Here is an 18,634-nt window from a genome sequence, read left to right on the forward strand (position 1 = left end):
CTCTAGGTCCTCCAGGGCAACTCTGTGGTCAACATCCAACAGACACTGACCATAGAGCTGTGATAAAGGAGCTATAAAGGCCTAATTGAGTGTCCTCTCTAGGAATCTCTAGGTCTTTCAATTTAACTTTTAGTTAAAGCTGACCATAGAGTTGCCCTGGAGGGCCTGGAGATTCCTAGAGAGAACGTATTAATCAATTCCGTGAGGGGAGGGAAATGTCTAATTACGTAAGCCGCCCTGATAGCTTTTTGGTAAAGAGCGGAGTATAAATAAATAAAATTATTATTATTATTATTATTATTATTATTATTATTTATTAGATATTCCTAGAGAGGTCATATTAATCAAATGTGTGAATAACCAAACCCGCCAAAATCAAAGCCACAAATATGGAGGGACTGAGTGTATTAAGTATTTTAGCTTGGAAACAAAGGCAGTGGTACAGAAGAAGAAGATGGCGTCCCTCCCTCCCATTGCTTTCCTCTGAGGCTGAGAGAGTGTGTGAGCTGCCCTTAAGGTTTCCTCAAGGACCAGCCAGGATTCGAACCCAGGCCCTCAGAGTTACTGAAGATTAATAGGAAACCAATAGAAAAGAGAGAGCAGTATTGCAATTCTATTTTTGGCACTGAGAGTATTCAGTCTCCGTAGAGACTGTCAAAAATTGCCATTGCCGACTATATTTCAAGTCGTCATGGCGGGGTATTGGGAAAAGTTTTCAATTAGCAATAATCGCGCCTCGGATTAACCTCATTGGCTACGATACTGCCACTGCGCAAAGCTACCTAAGCCTTAAACCGGGGCTGGGGTCATGCTTTGGGACGCCTCTCTAGGTCAGGGTGAGGTTTTTCCACTCCAAGTTATATGACAAATGTTATTAATAAAGTCTTATAAATAAAAAAAAATCCCTCGTCTCTGGTTCTTAAAAGCGGCTTTTGGACCGATTCTGGCCCTTTTTTGGGCTCCGTTTCCTCTCTACCCAGGCGCGCAAAGACTTCTGGGCGCCGTATGCAGATTTAGAGGTCTACGTCACGAGAGTGGGCGGAGCAAGGGCGGGACTGGATGCGGAAGGGAGAAGGAGGCGAAGCGAGGATTGTAAGATTCGAAAAGGGAAGGGAGGGGGAAGGAGCGAGGGAAAATGAACCAATCAGGACCGAGGAAGCGGGAAAGGGCGGAGATTAGCCCCGGCAAGCGCTGTGGCTTGGTCCAGTTTCTTCTGCGCATGCGTGGAGTGTAGCTTGCAAAGGTATGCAGGCATTGCAATGGACATAACTGCAGCTAATATACTTTTTTTCTTATTGTTTAATTTTTTGCAATAATCTTAATAATCTTTCATTTTTGCAATAATAATTATCCGCCTGAGAATGTTTGCAACAGAAAGCCAAGAGCTTGAGAGAGAGAGAGAGAGAGCGCACTGGTTTTGAGGACTACAATTCCCAGAATCCTCTTACGCACCTTCCAGAAGTCGATCACAGAATCATTCTGGAGGACCTGCAAATGCCAAGAGAGAAGCATTCTCTAGGAATCTCTAGCTCCTCCATTGCAACTCTATGATCAACATCTGCCAGAGGTTGATCACTAAATCAAATGCCAAGAGAGGCGTTTTCTCTAGGAACACCTAGGTCCTCCAGCACAACTCTATGGTCAACATCTGGCAGACTTGCGCCGGAGGACCTAGAGATTCCTAGAGAGGACATATGAATCAAAGCCCCAGATGCGGAGGGCCGAATATAGTTTGCGCTCAAGTAGGACGGAGAGGAGATGCCAAAACCTTGCCCTTCTTCCCAGTTGGCTCAGGCAAAAGCAAACTCCTGCAGCCTCTCCAACTCCTCTGTTCTTCCTCTTCCATACCTTTTGCTCGGCTGCACATGTGCCACTATTTATCTGTGCAACGTTGAGGGATATGTGGTTGTCTTATTTTTGTGTGTGTGTTTGTGCCCATCCCAGCTGCCCTTACCTTGCTGCCAGAACTAGCAAAGGTAAGGAAGGGGGATGGCTCCCCTCCCCATCCAGGGAACGCTGCACCTGGAGCCCTGGGAAGAGACAGCCGGCCTGGTTAAAGTTTAATGGAACCAAAGGAGAAATGTGCCAAGCTGGAAAGGTTAGATACACAAAAGCTGGGCAGAGGTTTCCAAGAGGGATGGGGAGAGAACTGCTTTTTCCTCTGCCTTTTATGGGGAGAAGAGGGATGGAAGAGAAACCAGTGCCTCTGACACAAAGAGAGTCCCCCAGTTTAAACTCTGCTTGGAGTTGTATTACAAGGAGGGGAAACTGAGGCAGTCCCTCTGGGGTGCAAAGGAAAGAGACCTGCAAACAGAAGAGGCTTCTCCTGGAAGGTCAAATGGCAGTCGGACCTCCATCTTTGCAGCTTTGACTTTTGCGGGTTTGATTCATATCTTCTCTCTAGGAATCTCTCAGTCCTCCGGTGCATCTTGCAAGGCGTTGACCATAGAGTTGCAATGGAGGACCTAGAGATTCCTAGACAAAACACCTCTCTAGGCATCTGTAGGTCCTCCAGAATGATTCTATGGTCAGCTAGAGAGGTGTTCTCTCAGATAACTGCAAAGGACAAGGCACCACCACCAAAATGCAGGACATTCCAGAAAGATGTAGGGCATGCCCAAAGGAAACCTAATATACTCTAATATAAATGTAAATGCATGCCTTTTTTTTTTTTCTTTGCCATGTTCCAAATGTAGGGCGTTATGAAATCCCTGCTGGACAGAAGGTTGAAATAGAGGACAGGTCCTGGAAAAGGCGGATGTCTGTGTTTGACATCTTGTTTCCATTTGTTTGTGAGTTTGAGGCCGGTCTGCGGCTAAGCGGCTGGAGACGATGAGAGGGACCCCATCTGCACATTTTGGGTTTGTTCCTGCAGTGTTTCCCCTTTTGGGATTCCCTCTTTCCTAAGCCTCAGGTTAGGAAAGCCAGATAAATCCCAGCCCAGGGGCCCCCATTCAGCCATCCATGGGGAATTGGATTGCTTATCCAGTACTCTGGGTAGAATCAGCTTTTTAGAGACCCAGTTTTACTGTTGGCTGTAAAAGGATGCTGGATCCCATCACCAAAAGGGCTGGAATGCCTCTCTGCTTGCGCACCATCTGCTGCATCATTTACCAGCCATAAAGCTTATCTTGTAGCAGGAACATGTGTTCAGCATCAAATGGAGCCTTGATAAGGCCTGGAACGACACCTAGTTCCAGCGCAGAACACTTGTCATCGCCCTTTCATTGCTCAGATGCAAAAGTGCAAACAGACACTGCTCTGGAATAATAAAATCATAGAGTCCTAGAATTGGGAGAGAGACTCCCCCAGAGATCATCCGGTCCCCCTTTCTGCCATGCAGGAATGCACCATCCAAGCACTCCCTGTGAGAGATAGCCATCCAGCCTCTGTTGAAAAACCTCCAAAGAAGGAGACTCCATCATCCTCCAAAGCAGCTTATTCCACTGTCTTTCCATCATGAAGTTCTTCCTAACGTTGAAGTGGAATCTCTTTTCCTGTAGTTTGTGTACCTTGCTCTATGTCCTAGTCTCTGGAGCAGCAGAAAACAAGCTTGCTCCCTCCTCAATATGACATCCCTTCAAATATTTAAACATGGCTGTCATGTCACCCCTTAACCTTCTCTGCTCCAGGATAAAGATACCCAGCTCCCTAAGGTGCTCCTCAGAGGGCTTTTGGTTTCCAGACCTTGGACCATTTTGGTCACCTTCCTCTGGACATGCTCCAGTTTCTCAACATCCTTTTCATATGACACCCCTTCAAATATTTAAACAGAGCTATCATGTCACCTCTTAACCTTCTCTTCTCCAGGCTAAACATACCAGTTCCCTAATAAGCTTCTCATAGGGCTTTTGGCTTCCAGACTTTTGACCATTCTTCTGAACACACCCCAAAAGGTGCACCATCTTCCAAATTATACCTGCGTATGTCACCAATCGGTTTCTGGTCCTTTGGAGTGACCCTTTGGCATCCTGAAGGCCACATCAGTGGCACTGGGGCTAGACATAGCTACTTGGCCCCATGTTCCCCATCATCCCTGACCTACATCCAAGATCTATGAAACAGTGATACCTTTACTGGGCCAACCAAAATGCCCAAATTACATGTCGCAAGCTTTCCAAGCAGGAACGTCCCTCTGATACCACCTCAGCCGACAACAGCCACATCTTGAGATGACAAAAATGCAGGCTTAGGAGCAACATCGTCTTAATCGTTCTCTCTCCTGTATGATTTTTAACAACTTGACCTGATGAAGAAGGCAGTAGAGCTTGAAGAGCTTGCAACATATCTTTGGTGTATTTTGGTTGGCCCACTAAAGGTATCACTGTTTTGTGGATTTTGGGTGTCATTGTACTTTGCTATATGGGCAAGATGCCTACCACTGGATATATAGTGGGCACTTTGTATCTGCTGAGGTTTGGTTTCAGGACCCGCCATGGATACCAAGATCCATGGATGCTCAGGTCCCATTAAATATAATGGCACAGTAAGATGGCATCCTTGTATAAAACAGCAAAGCAAGGTTTGCTTTTGGAACATATATATGTAGTTTTCAAGCCAAGGGTGCTTGAATCCATGGATAAAAATCCCATGGATATGAAAGGCTGACTGTATTTGCCTGATCTAGAAATGGAAGGGGGGTGAAAAGGCTTTTCTTGCTGCAAGTATTTATCAAGTTCAACAGATAGCCCCATACACAACTGGCCTCTTTTCCACCCTTATCTTCCTCTGGGACCTTGGAAATGCCCCTCTGTTCCAAGAGCTGGCCTTGGGGATGCTACAATCCTTGCCAAGGCAATGCCAACGCTCTATAAAAGGACCTTCTCCTCCTAGAGGCATGGACATTTCCATTGAGCGGGGTCAAGATGAAGGCCTCCTTCAGCCTCCTCCTCCTCCCTTTGCTCTTTGCTGTGGGCTGGGCCCAGTGTCCGGTCCCAGCTGACTTGAAGAGGGAAGATGGCACCAAGGCTTGTGCCCGACTCTACACAGAGAACAGCCCCTACTATGACCAATGTTGTGCCGGCAACGTTCTCGAGGTGGAACCCGGTGAAGACCAGCCTTACGTCCCGTCGGGTTTCAACAACAAGGTGTCCTCCATAGTGGTGGCCCAAAGGTGTGAACTCACAGTCTGGTCCTCGAAGGCAAAAGGTGGCAAGACCCGGAAGTTTAAAACTGGGGCATTCCCTCGCCTCCAAGAATACAGACGGGGGCTGTTCGGCGACTGGAATAACGCCATCTCAGCCTACTATTGTACTTGCACCTAAGATGGATGGACCAAAGACAGGAGTCCAACCAAGAGACGACAACCCACACCTGGACCCTTGTAGCAGATGATCTGTCTCAGCTAAGCTGGTCCATACCCCACAGCATCTCAATCGTGAAGTACTTCTCTTGCCTCTGAGGATTCTGGGAGGCCTCCTTTTCCCAGAGTCCCCTCTTCTTCGAGCGTCTTGCAGAGTCTGGCCAACACAGAGATCACCAACGACAACGGCTTCCATCTTGCGGCTGCAAAGGATTCATCTATGCCTCCCGCAGACCAGAACGCATCTCCACCACCGAAGTAAAGCCAACAAAAAACACAATTTATGTGCATTTATTCCCCCAACCCACACTGGGGACAACATGCTCCTATCAGAAGGGGGGTCCTCTGCCACCCCAACTTTGAAGATGCCCAGGTTTGTCACCTCACTTGAAAGATTTGTGTCTCAGATCTTTCTGGTCCCCCTTTGTTCTCGGGCATTTTGAGGACAGGCGCTCCATCTTCAAAGCCATGCCTTGCTTTTCCCTGAGATCTGCTCTGCGGCAAAAACGAAATGCCCATTTCTCTCCCTCTCCATCTTGGCTATTATTGTACCCGCCTTGCCACCCATAATTAAAAGCAAAGCAACATGACTTTGGAAACGTGTCCCTCTCTTATTCTCTCTCTCTCTCTCTGGTTTTTATTTTTTCCGCAGCTCAAGGTCGGTTAGTGATCAGTGGCTTTTGTTTTTCGCCTCTTGTAAACATTTAATTGGAAAGAGCTTTTTCAGCAGCCCGAGAGCAGAATACAATAATCCCCACCAAGCAAAATGGTTTTCAATTTACTTCTTCCCTTAGAGGCATTGCCAAACTTGGCAAGACATTACAAGAAGAAGGGGCGGGGGGCTGTGGAGGAAAGGGGGCCAGATCTGGAGGATTGAACTCCAGCCAGGAGGGCTCCTCCATTCCTCCTTTTCAACACCCAAAAGGAGTCCTTCGCCCTAGAAAGATGGCAGGAAGATGGCGCCTCCACTGGCAGCGCCCGTCTTTGCTCCTTATTCTGCCCAAAAGGTAGCAATTGGTACTTTTAGCCATCTTTTCTCCCCATTGCGACAAAGTGCCCAGATGTCTTCTTACATTTTAGTTTTCTGTTCAGGAGGGATTCCAAAATGTCCTCCATTTGGAGCATGACTAAGAAGCATGAAGTTACATTTATAATAGTGTGTTTGGCTTTTGTTTGGTCATGCTCCTACATTTTGCGGCACCGCATCCTCCTTTGCAGTAAGGACATCTGGCCACCCAGCACTGCGAGAACGTTTTCGAAAACTGAGCCGTTTTCGAAGATTGTTCACAGTTCAGGACCTATTGACACTGAGGTGTTTTGCACAGAAATACCAGACTAGGATGGCTGGCATCCCATTAGTCTCAGTGTCTTAAGACAATCCTGCAACTGTTCACATTTGTGGTACCACTGTGGCAACGGGTATATTTGCTATTGTAAATGTCCAGACACATGGTTCTTCAGCATCACATTCGCCAACATTGGAGAACTCTATTCCACAATGCAGATGCCCAGGTTTTAAGGTGAGTTTTGGGCATCAGACTTGGAAAGGGCACCAGGGCCCTTTCATGTTATGCTGTTAAAACACCATTATTACACTTAAAGTGCTATGGCTGCATCATGGCTGCATATTGGATTCATTTTGGATCCATATTGGAAGTTGTCATGGCATTTCAAAGTGCAATCATAGTTCTATAATTGTGCAATGTAGATGGGCTTTCCACTACTGTATTGGATGCAGGATGCTGTCCAATATTTCTGTGCAGTTAAAATAATATTTCTGTCCACTTCCCATGGAAGCCTGGGATTTGCAGTTTGGAGAGGATGCATTTGGAATCCTCAACCAGAGAGTTCTAGTGCCACCCGAAATTATAAACCCCAGGTTTCCATTGGATGTTGCCATGGCATTTCAAAGTGGAATCATAATGCTATAATTATGCATTGTGGATGGGTTTTCCAATACAGCGGGCCATTGGTCTCACAGGGGGTTGGTTATAACTCCAGGACCACCCCATGGATGCCAAAATCTGTGGATGTTCAAGTCCCATTAAATACAATGGATAATAAAATGGTGTTCCCTTATATAAAATGATAAAATTAAACATATTTTTAAATGTTTTTAAAGCTTGAATCCATAGATAAGGAGGGCCAACTGTGCCGCATTTCTGCATAGCTGGAAACAAAGTTCTGTTTTTGGACTACAACTCCCAACCTAGGCCCTGGCAACTGGGGGATTCTGGGATCGGCAGCCCAGAAAAGCAATTTCTCTGAGGTGTGGTGAGGAAAAAGGTTAGAAGAGGTTATGCAACACTTTCCTGATAACCATATACACATCCCCCACAAAAAACCAAATGCCTGGAAACTCTGCTTTTTGGTCAACTTTTAATCCAAGGACCAAGGCATTCTTGTTTAAGGGTTGCTTGTCTTCTTCTTCCAAGACCTGTGGGTTTTAAGGTGGTCAGGGCACCTTTGGGTCCTAATGTGAGTGCACTATAAACTCACACACATACACAAACCAGGCACCTTTCCTTAATCTCTCAGCTGCGCAGAAACGCTGCTGTCCGTCGCTCGGGTACGGAGGAGCCCAGCCGCTGTCTCCACATCCTTGGTCTTGTGCAGAAAATGGACATAGCGCACACCGGGGCCATAGTCTTCGAAGACGTGAGAAACCTTGAAAAGAGATTGGGGCAAGGAAGGTCTCAGTCCACCAGGTTCAGCTGCAAGGCTGCTGCATTGTTCACCTTAGTTGAAACCCAGGCACATTTCCAGCACTGGGTTATATTTTCATAGACATCTGCATAGACATTCTTTTTTTGGACTACAGTGCCCAGAATACTGGGCATTGTATTCCAAAAAGGAAATATTTGTAAGTTCTGCAGCTGTAATACCACCAAATTCAACTTGGATCTGGGACGCCAACATCCAAAATCCATCCTACCACCTCTTTACAAGCCTTTATAGGGAGATGTAGGCTGCATCTGCACTGCAAAAACAATGCAATTTGACACCGCTTTAACTGATTTTGTAATGAAAGTTCAGCAAAACAGATTTAAATAAATGATGTAAACGACAGCCTGGAATCAAAACAGTGCCTCGAATTCAAGAACTGCTTCTGACAGCAGGCTTCAGCCACTTTGCAGTTTGCACTTTGCAGCTTTCCATACTGTTTTGCAAAGCAAGAGGTCCTCTGTCCATGCACAGAATGTTTCCTCCTCTGCAACCCCAGCCAACCCCAAAAAGCCTGGGGTTAGAGAGTACCGTATTTCCCAACCAAGACCTTACATGGTGCCAGTCCTTTTTCTCCCCGTCTTGCTCTTTTTCGCGGGCCACGTGGTGAAATTCTCTGACCGCCGTGGTCCCATCGCTTCCCAGGAGCCGGACGTGAAGCTCATAGACGGAGCAGGCCAGTTTGCTGTTCTCGTACCTGAAGGGAGGAAGGAATCCCATTATTCCTGGCCACTCCTTGACCACTGGTGTCCAAAAGCTTCTAGAAACACCCATGTGTCTGTGTCTGTGCGAATGGTCAGCCAGCCTTCATTTTCCCTTCCATGCAAGGATTAAGCCATTGGGTTCCCCTTGTCAGAGACTTGCTGCCCTCTTGCGGTGCATTTCAGACGTTTCTCCTGATAGCTGCTGTTCTGCCTGGAAATTTTGGGGACTGGTTTGTATTTATTGTTCTACAAATCATTTCTGCAAAACCATAGCCTGGGAGAACACAGCTGGAGATCCTCTCACGCAGCAAGGCAAGCTCCTTGCTTTATAATATCTGTCTCTGTTTACATGTTTCTGTATACGCTCAGTAAGTTTCCATACCCTGCGACATTTTACAGATGAAAACCAACCAGGAGATGTGTGGCCAAGCAATACCAGACTGTGGCCAAGGTGGGCAAAGTCATTTGGGAAGAGCAGACAAGCGAGGAGAGGTTGCAGCAGTTTGCTTTTGCAAGGCTTTCTCCTGTCCTCCGTATTGAGTTAACTGAATGCAATGTACTTTTGCACTTTGAAATCAGTTTGCAGCTGGGATTTGAACCCTGGTCTCATAGTCCAACACTCAAACCATGCTGGCTCTCCGTAGGTTTGTCCTAGGGTCATTAAAAGTTGGAATGACTCGAAGGCACACAACAACAACAGTAAGAAATGATATTCGTAGTTTAGCAACTGGAAATGGGAGGTTCTTGGGAAGAGTTCCTTCCACAGCGGTAGACTACAGTTTCCAACATATACCCACACCAGCCTACAAATCCTGACGCCAGTTAATTGTAGAGAGCCAAAAGAATAAATATTGACCCTTTACCAGTCCATGACAGTGATGTTCGGTTGGTACAGATCCAGCAATTCCTCCCAAAGGCCTTCATCCAGCAGGTCAATGAGTTGTTGCTTGATGCACCAGCTGGAAAAGGCAAAAGGAGGGCAGAAGGTGTGTCAAGGAGACCCAGGGACCTCTCTCAGCCTGGGACCCAAATCAGCTTCCCTTGCGGTCAGAGCTCCAGTATTGGGTAGGACCCAAAGCAAAAGGGACGCGGTCAAAAGAACCCCTGAATATTTTAAAGCCCATTGCTCCTAGCTCTGTTGGCTGGGGGATACTTGGTACTGTAGTCCAGAAAATAATTGTTTCCTAGTTATGCAGCTGTAATACCACCAATTCAGCTTGGATTTGGAATGCAGAATCCATCCTGCCACCTCTTTGCCAGCCTTTATAGGGAGATGTGGGCTGCATCTGCATTGCAGAAACAATGCAATTTGACACGGCTTTAACTGCCCTGGCTCAGGAGAGGCATTTCAGCTTCTTAGAACAGAGCAAGGAGGATCCATGTAATACTTGGGAAACCTTTAAAATGGGGACACCAGAAAGAAGATGTGGACCTTTTGGAGAGAGCAGAGGGCCGGCTGGTTTAAGGGTGCCAACCTCAGATCAACCTCAGCCGGCTTCAAAGCCCACCTCCATGAAAGCACTCACCTGTACCGGGGCAAACCGAACCTGAAAGGATTTTCCTCCTGGTCTGAAGGAAGGGGTTCGGTGCTCACTTGCCAGCCTTTGAAAATGTCTGTAAATGGATGTAAAGAGAAAGAGAGAGAAAAACCCACACCATGAAGGAAATGGGGGCCGGGGGGCAGGAGGTGTATCAGACCTATGGCAAGTTCTGCATTCAAATAGTCAGAGTGCCCCTGTGCATGTACAGAGTGAACTACAACTCCCAGTATTCTGCACCACTGGCGCTGCTGGGAGCTGCAGTCCCACACCGTCTGGAGGGCTGCACCACTGATACTCCATACCAACATTCAGAAACATACTTGCACTGGCATAACCCAGGAAGTTAAGCCACCACAAGTCACTAACAGGATTCCAGAGTCTATCCAGACATGCTCAGAGACCCCCCCCCCCATCCATGGGGCCAGGGTTTGTCAAAAGGCCCTGAGTCCTACATGTTGCTAACAAGGGCAAGCCCATTCCCTGGCCCTGCAAACCTCCGTCCATCCCTGAACTACTTACCTGTGGAGTCTGGAGTCTTGCAGGATGGCTGTTTTTGGCACGGTGGAGCTGGTTCAGAAACATTCACTCCTGTGTCAAAGAAGGCAGAGGAAGGAATGCAATGCAAGTTGACAGTGATCTCCCCAGATTCACTTTCTGGCTAAACCCAGCTGTTCTACTCCTTTGACTTCATCTGCTTGTGGCTGTGCTGGATGTTGGATTGTGGGAATTGCAACCCTCCAGCTAGGGATAAATGGCTTAGTGGTTAAGATGCCAATTCCGATGATCGGAAAATCATAAGGTTGGCAGTTTGAGGCCTGAGTGCCGCATGATGGGGGGTGCTCCTATCACCAGTCCCAGCTTCTGCCAACCTAGCAGTTCGAAAGCATGCAAATGCAAGGAGATAGATAGGTACCACTTCAGTGGGAAGGTAACAGACTTCGGTGGAGTCATGCTGGCCACATGGCCACTGGATTCATCTTTGGACAACACTGGCTCTTTGGATTAGTAATGGAGATGTGCACCAGCCCCTACAGTCGGTTACAATTAGACATTCATGCCAAGGGGTTACCTTTACCTTTAAACCTCCAGGTATCCCCTGATTTGGGGATATGCAGGACTGGGTGTCCATTTGGGGAGAAAAACAACTATTCCTTGCAAAATGTCTTTCCTCTCTCCTAAACAATGGCATTTATGACACCTCTGCTAGGAGGAAGCGCTGCATTAACTAGTAGTGACTCCAAAGGCCTAAAAGGTACAGAATCACTTTGCAAACAGGCAGAGCTGCGGATAGCCAATTAATGATGATAGCAAGGCTTGTGACAAACTGAGAGAAGCCTTGGGCTTGGAAACGGAGGACAATTCCCCCAAGGCTGTTTTACCAGCCTGAAAAATCCACCCTGCCCTGCCCCAGAGAATCCATGAACCATGACCAACCTAAGGAGACACGCCTTAGCTCCACACAATGGAGAGCTGCTAACAAAGGTGTTGCATTCATCCAGACAGGAAACCTCTGAACAGCCTTATACTTGCCCTCCAACTGTGCCAATTTGGCAAGGAGGATCTCTGAGCATCCCTTGCCTAAGAAAACCCTATGAAATCCACTGGGTCGCCATAAATCAATAGATTATATCTGCTGTGTTTGCAGTACTCTTTGCAGATGCATTTGCTTCGGATACCTGAACCGTTTTTCTAAATGCACAATGAGTTACTGCAATGCTAGAAATGTGGGAACTGAAGGGAGAAGCAATATCCTCATTTCACACCTTCCCCAATAAGTGACATTGCTGAAGTCCATCACATTTTGGGGACATCTCTGCACTGTTCTTGCTGAACTTTTCCCAACTCTGGGGTTTTCTGGGAGAACTGCTATTTCTGGGGTTTCCCTTCTAAGGAAAGCTGCTTCCACTTCCTGAATTAATAACCTCATTGAAGCTGTGCAAAGCTTTCCTTTTTCCAGAAGGCTTTTCTCATGCAGTTTTAATGGCCTGCTTTTAATTTGTCCCTGTTTGTTTAATATTTTAAGCGTTTCAATTGCCAGGTCGCACCAGAACATTCTGCCCTGTTTTTGTGTTGCAGTCAGGGCTTGTTTTCCAAATGGAAAGATTCCACATCATCATCATCATCATCATCATCATCATCATCATCACAATCCACCTTGGACTCTCATTAGGCAGAAAAGCAGGATTTACACTCGTAAACCGTCCAACATCACAGTGGTTCCCAAACTTTTGGACTTCGTCTCCCAGAAGCTCTAGGCGGCTTGACCAACAGTCAGGGATTCTGGAGGACCAAAGTCTGGGCACCACTGTTGGAGGCTACATGCGCTCAGCTCTGTCGCTCATTTGTCTTTCCCCAAATGGACCAAAATATTGGTCATCCTCTTTGAGTGAGAACCGAATGAGATTAACTTGAGCGAGAAACAAACTCACATGCGTGAAGTCGAAGGCTTTCACAGCCGGCACCCATAGTTTTGTGTGGGTTTTTTGGACTACGTGGCCATGCTCTAGAACGGCGATGTCCAAACTCTGGCCCACCAGTTGTTTTGGACTTCAGCTCCCAGAGGCCTCAGCCACTTTGGCCAATGGTCTGGGATGCTGGGAGCTGAAGTCCAAAAGACCTGGAGGGCCAGAGCTTGGACATCACTGCTTTAGAAGAACATGTTGCCAGGATCTTTGGCGGGCATCTTCAGAGATGATGTGTCTCTCAAGCCTTAAAGACTCTATAGAGACCAGGATTCAAACCCTGCTCAGCCAGGACAACCCACGGGGTGATTTTAGGCAAGTCACACTCTCTCAGCCTCAGAAGATAACAAACCTCCTCTGAAGCAACTAGCCAAGAAACCCCATGATAGGTCTGCCTTAGGGTTGCCATAAGCCAGAAATGACTCCAAGGCACACAACCACAACACCAGTTACCTTCAGGGTTGGGATTCTGCAAGAAGTTCCTCTCGAAGGGTTTCAAGGCATAGAGGGTCTCCCAGTCGGGCTTCTTGGGGAGCGGGACCCCTCTCTGTCCCAGCCTCCATTCGGCCTCAAAGAGTTTCTGCCAGTTGAGCCCAGAGGAGGAAAAAGGGACCTTCGGAGGCTGCATTTGCTGCTGCTGCTGCCCTGGCACTGCCATGGTTGCAAGGCTCCGGGGCAGATGTTCCTGTGGAAGGAAGAGCAGAGTGCGAAACACCCAGAGGCTGCTTTTCCAGGCAAGCCAGCTGCCCTACCTTTAAAAAGAATAAGACAAGAACTAGGAGGGGCACAAGTGGAGATGACAGGAGCAACTGAAGGGGAACAGACAAGTGGGAGGTGTGAATGCTTTCTCTGCAAGTCATCCCTTAATATCCCTACTCTTTTAAGGCAAGCTTGATGTCTAAAGCACAGGATTTTCCTGCATGCTCTCCAGCTGCAAGGATTTGGTTTACTCAGTTATTCCTCTGCCATCCCACTTTTCCAGCTGTTTTTAAAATGCCCCGGTTTTGCCTCTCCTCCTCCCACCTTCCTTCTTCGCCTTCAGCTGGCTTTAAAAGGAAAAGGTACAATATATACTCAACTATAGGTCGGCCTCATGTATAAGTCAAGGGCAGGTTTGGGGCCAAGGTTATGGATTTTGATATGACCTGTGGATGATCTGAGGGTAAAACTTAGGGGTATATAGCAAAGATCCAAAGGATGAAGCAAAGGAAAACAATGCCAATAAACCTTACAAAATCCTAGCAGGCATAACTATTTGTGCTCATCGTAAAAGGCTGGATGGATGAGAGAGAAGAAGGTACCCATGCTTCTTTTTGGTGCTCCCAGGATGGACTAAGCTCTTGATGGGGAAATATATACATACATACATACATACATACATACATACATACATATGGTAAAGTACACTACTTACATTGACCCATGGCCTTTTCTGTTTTAACAGGGCTTCCTAGCTGAATTAAAGAAAGGAGAATGGTTTGCAGGTGAAACTTGGCATGCGCCGGTCGGAATTCTCCCTTCACTCTTAAAACTGCAAAAATCTTGATGTTCAGGTCACTGAGTTAGGAAACCATTGCGAGTAAAGATCTTTTCTCTCCATGCCACCTATATATATATATTTCAAGGAGAGCAAAACATACCCAGAAAACAGGTTCCGCAGGTAGTAAGTAACAACCTGGCCCTGCCCAGGTGAGGCTTCTCTTAGCCATCATAGAAAGGCATCCATGACTGGAGCAAAAGGAATTTGGATCGGGGGCACAGCTGTACCCACCCCAGAATCTTCTGTTATTTTTTGGCTTCTTAATCCACAGAAGAGCTTTGTCCCTTGACGGACCCACCTTCCCCTTTCCTTGGATCGAATCTGACAAGAGGAGACTTTCCTAATCAGATTGCCTTGTACAGTCTCATGTCTTTCAAAGGATATATACACTCAATCCTCCATGTTTGTGGCTTTGATCATTCACGGATTTGATTAATATGTTCTCTCTAGGAATCTCTATGTCCTCCAGTGCAACTCTATGGTCAACTTTAACTAGAAGTTGCACTGAAAGACCTAGACATTCCTAGTGAGAATACTCTTTGTAGCTCCTCCAGGGCAGTTCTGTGGTCAGTTTCTATCGGACGTTGGCCATAGAGTTGCCCTGGAGGACCTAGAGATTCCTAGAGAGGACACTCTACTAGGCCTTTGTAGCTCCTTCAACACAACTCTATGGTCAGTGTCTGTCAGACATTGACCACAGAGTTGCCCTGGAGGACCTAGAGATTCCTAGAGAGAGGACACTCTACTAGGGCTTTGTAGCTCCTCCATTGCAGTTCTATGGTTAGTGTCTGGTTTTGACTGATGGTGACCCTCCTGATCAGAGTGCCCTGGGCCTTTTCACATTAGCACTACTGTTGTTATGTACCTTCAAGTCCTTTCCAACATATGGCAACCCTAAGACAGAGCTATCATGGGGTTTTCTTGGCATGATTTGTTCAGAGGGGGTTTGCCATTGCTTTCCCCTGAGGCTGAGAGAGTGTGACCTCCCCAAATTCACCCAGTGGTTTCCAGGGCTGAGCTGGGATTTGAACCCTGGTCTTCAGAGTTGTAGTTTAGATGCTCGAACCATGACACCACTAAGGTGGGTTTTCTTGGAAAGATGTGTTCAGAGGGGGTTTGCCATTGCTTTCCCCTGAGGCTGAGAGAGTGTGACTTGCCAAGGTCTCCCAGTGGGTTTCATGGCCCCCCAGCACCCCATTTCACATGCGTTAGCCTTCTTCCTATCAGCTTGCATCACTATTCAAACCCACTCTGAAGAAACTGGCCAAGAAAACCCTATGATAGGGTCGTTGTAGGGTTGCCATAAGTTGGAAACGAGTTCAAAACACACACCACCCAGTTTTAAGGACTGACCCAAGATACAGAAAACCTCAACAGTTTTGACATCTTCATCAGCTATGTTGAAACTATGTCGATCTTCAGCATCTCTCCGGCTTCTTCATTAGGATTCTGGTGCCTTTCAGCTGGTTCAATAGCGTAATTGGTTTACTTTGGGTTTTTAATGTGCATAATTTATTGTGTGCTTATGGAAATCTGTTAAATTATGCACGCCAGCAGTTGCATCTGAACCCTGGGAAAGAGGAGATGGGAGATAAAATAAATCAAGTCCTGCCCTCTTGAAATATTGGATCATGGATGCCGGAAAAGCATCCTTCTTTTGCATGTTGTCAAGACTCACCTTGCAAAGGGAGCATTCATTGGAGGTTGCACTTGGCTTTGAAGAGGAAATGCTAAGAAAGAACATCCCAAAAGCTAATTATTTGGGAGGGGGGGAATTCAATATATTCAGAGGGAAGAGATACTCTACTAAATGCTTTCTACTTGTTACTTGCCATCAGGTCAACTTCGACTGAGGAGAGATCTCAAAAAATCTCAGTTATTAGCTACTCAGATCTTGCAATCTCACGGCAGCCGTGGCTTCCTCAATTGCATTAAATCCACCTGTAATGTAATCTCATTTTCCTATTGCCTTCCGCTTTTCCGAATATCATAGCCTTTGCCAACAAGTCGCATCATCTCATGTGTCCAAAGTACAACAGCCTCCATTCAGTTATCGTAATTCATGCTCCTATAATGCTAATGCTAACTCCATTTCCTCCTCCTATTATTAGAAACCATATATATGTGTGTGTGTGTGTGTGTGTATCTCACTTCTCCTTCTCAAAACTGGGGATCAAAGCAGCTTGTGACATTAATACGACTACAAACTTTATCTATAAATCGCATTTCTCCTCCCCAAAACTGAAAATCAAGGCAGCTTGCAACATTAATACAAACGCAGGAGAGAGAAGAGCACACACAGACAATTATCACTCATAAGTTAATAAATTATCACCAACATTTAAGCCAATTAAAGCATTTAAAAATATAAGCAGCTGAACGATAATAAATTAACACCTTAGACTGGTTTATTTTTAACAGCGCATGTATCTTGCAACTCCTTGCAAAAACAAAAATGGTCCTTTTTCTACAAAAATACGTTGTTTTCATGGTAGTTTTAAAAAATATTTGGGCATATAAACCCCAGCATTCAAATATGCTGGAAAATCTGGCCGTGGTGTTAAGAAGGACTCTAGAACCCATCAGCCTGGCTCTATACATCCCTGCCATTTGGCCGTAATGCTGGCCTACCTGGCAGGGCTGTTGAAGGATGGAAACAATAAAGATGAATTAAAATACTCTCAATTGCTGTATAAAAACAATCCTTTTTATTATATTCATTATGACAACAGGATTTTGGGGTTGAGCTCTTAAAAGGAGAATCTAGGGAACAAATAAACGGAGTCTAGGTGCATCTACATTGCAGAAATAAAGCAGCTTGACACCACTTTAACTGCCCTGGCTCCATCCTACAGAAACCTAGGATTTGTAGTTTGGCGAGGCAACGTCAGTCTTTGGCAAAGAAGGCTATAAAGCGTTTGCAAAACTACAAGTCCCAGCATTCCTAAGGATGGAGCTACAGCACTTAAAAGTGGTGTCAAGCTGCATTATGTCCACAGTGGAGACGCACCTTGCGTCACACGGTTGTAAGGATCCTGGGAAAGGTAAATCTAAATGCTTTCCTGCGCCGACATGTTCCCAACCCAGCAAAAGCAAAGGGAATCCATTCAACAGCAATTACACAAGGAAGCTGATAATAAGAAAAGAAAATACTTTCTTTTAAAAAATAGAATAAAAACATGCCTTTTAAAGGGAAAAAAAGGACTAAAAAGAAATCCATTGGGCTCCGTTGTCCCACAAAATGGCTCAAGCCCATGGGGGGCATTTATTTAAATAGGGGGTCCTCACTCCTCATTGGTGGACGAACCACCCCGCCCTCCTTCCCTCCAATAGTAGCGTTCGGTCTGAAGAAGGGGAGGAACTTCTAGCTGGACATGATGATGGATGTCCTATTAAGGAGCCTTGGATGCTTCCTTGCAGCAGTTCCAACTGCTGCATCAGAATTGGAAAAACATCCCTTGGACTACAACTCCCAGAAACGCACCCTTATTTCAGGGGATTCTGGGGGCTGCAGTCCAAAAGTGGTCCCTTTCCCCATCTCTGTTGCACATAGTCCAGGGAACAAGGTGGAAGACCAGAAAGCAACATCTTGAGTCCCACCAGAGATGCTTAGCAGATGTTCTCCATCCCTAGATCTGAGCATGAATGCTGTGTCCCAAGCCTTGCAGGTGGTTCGCCTTCTGGGACGGCTCTGCCTTCCGTAAGGGTCGTCTCCTCCAAGGCTTCTTGGTAAGAAGGGGGTGCTCTCAAACATGGGAGCCCTCCAAGGCTGGGGCCATAGGGTTCATGGCAAGACGCAATGTCCAGGGGGGCTGAATGATGACCTCCAAGTAGCAAGGAGTTCTCCAGATGAGCACCAACTGCTTGTTCATATGAGGGAAGGGGCCCCTCGCCATTGTCTGGTTCCTCACCATCTATGTGCTCCATGTCCTCTGGGTCCTCCATGGCTTCATATGCCCCATTGGCAGGCCTACAAACAAGAGTCATTCATTGAATCCAATGACCATGGGACATATACAGAAAGGAAGATGTATACTAATTTGTAGGATACATTGGGCCAGGAATACTGGAAGGAATGCTGAATTTATACAATACATTGGGCCATTGGTATCTGCCAGGGTTTGGTTCCAGGATCCCCATGTGGAACCAAATTCCAGGGATGCTCAAGTTCCATTATCCACGATTGCATAGTAGTAACATCAGCAACAATATCTTACTTGCCCCTTCCCCATGGATCAAGGCGGAGAACAACAAATCAACGTTGCACAACAATTAGTGCATGCAACACTTCAAAAGGACAAATAAGACATAGGCAATTTAATGGTCCACATTTAAAATTCAGCAACTCTATTCACAATTTA

At 46.3% G+C, this 18,634-nt stretch overlaps 2 protein-coding genes and 1 non-coding gene across 4 annotated transcripts; 1 reads left to right on the forward strand and 2 right to left on the reverse strand.

The window, feature by feature from the left end:
• Positions 1 to 639: 639 nt before the first annotated feature.
• On the reverse strand, positions 640 to 780 carry LOC149304661 (U4 spliceosomal RNA). Its single transcript, XR_016271924.1, has one exon. It is a non-coding gene; the product is annotated as a U4 spliceosomal RNA (small nuclear RNA).
• Positions 781 to 4,862: 4,082 nt separating this feature from the next.
• SYCN (syncollin) lies at positions 4,863 to 5,264 on the forward strand. The gene has a single exon (XM_089478185.1). The coding sequence runs from the start codon at positions 4,866 to 4,868 to the stop codon at positions 5,262 to 5,264; it is 399 nt and encodes a 132-aa protein (XP_089334311.1). The 5' UTR covers positions 4,863 to 4,865.
• A 2,415-nt stretch (positions 5,265 to 7,679) lies between these two features.
• Positions 7,680 to 14,330, reverse strand: NCCRP1 (NCCRP1, F-box associated domain containing). 2 transcript variants are annotated; one of them, XM_089479072.1, is made up of 7 exons: positions 14,148 to 14,330; positions 13,187 to 13,418; positions 10,791 to 10,859; positions 10,257 to 10,344; positions 9,594 to 9,689; positions 8,582 to 8,723; positions 7,680 to 7,969 (listed from the first exon to the last, which is right to left on the reverse strand). In XM_089479072.1, exons 2-7 carry the CDS (start codon positions 13,389 to 13,391, stop codon positions 7,829 to 7,831), a joined length of 741 nt encoding a protein of 246 aa, XP_089335198.1. In that variant the 5' UTR covers positions 13,392 to 13,418; positions 14,148 to 14,330; the 3' UTR covers positions 7,680 to 7,828. The 2 variants fall into 2 exon arrangements, with proteins under 2 accessions (XP_089335198.1, XP_089335197.1); XM_089479071.1 differs by lacking the exon at positions 14,148 to 14,330 and adding an exon at positions 13,813 to 13,878.
• Positions 14,331 to 18,634: the final 4,304 nt, after the last annotated feature.

This window comes from Sceloporus occidentalis, unplaced genomic scaffold (genome assembly GCF_023333645.1).
Source record: "Sceloporus occidentalis isolate IW3139 unplaced genomic scaffold, rSceOcc1.0.p SCAF_13, whole genome shotgun sequence".
Taxonomy (NCBI): Eukaryota; Metazoa; Chordata; class Lepidosauria; order Squamata; family Phrynosomatidae; genus Sceloporus; species Sceloporus occidentalis.

What these genes read in the sequence shown, in the direction of transcription:
- SYCN (XM_089478185.1), top strand. Translation starts at nt 4,866, where the DNA reads ATGAAGGCCTCCTTCAGCCTCCTCCTCCTCCCTTTGCTCTTTGCTGTG.
- NCCRP1 (XM_089479072.1), bottom strand. Translation starts at nt 13,391, where the DNA reads ATGGCAGTGCCAGGGCAGCAGCAGCAGCAAATGCAGCCTCCGAAGGTC. An exon ending in GCAGAATCCCAACCCTGAAG is followed by an intron (nt 10,860 to 13,186) that starts GTAACTGGTGTT and finishes TCTTTGACACAG; the next exon opens with GAGTGAATGTTTCTGAACCA. An exon ending in AACATCACTGTCATGGACTG is followed by an intron (nt 8,724 to 9,593) that starts GTAAAGGGTCAA and finishes TCCTCCCTTCAG; the next exon opens with GTACGAGAACAGCAAACTGG.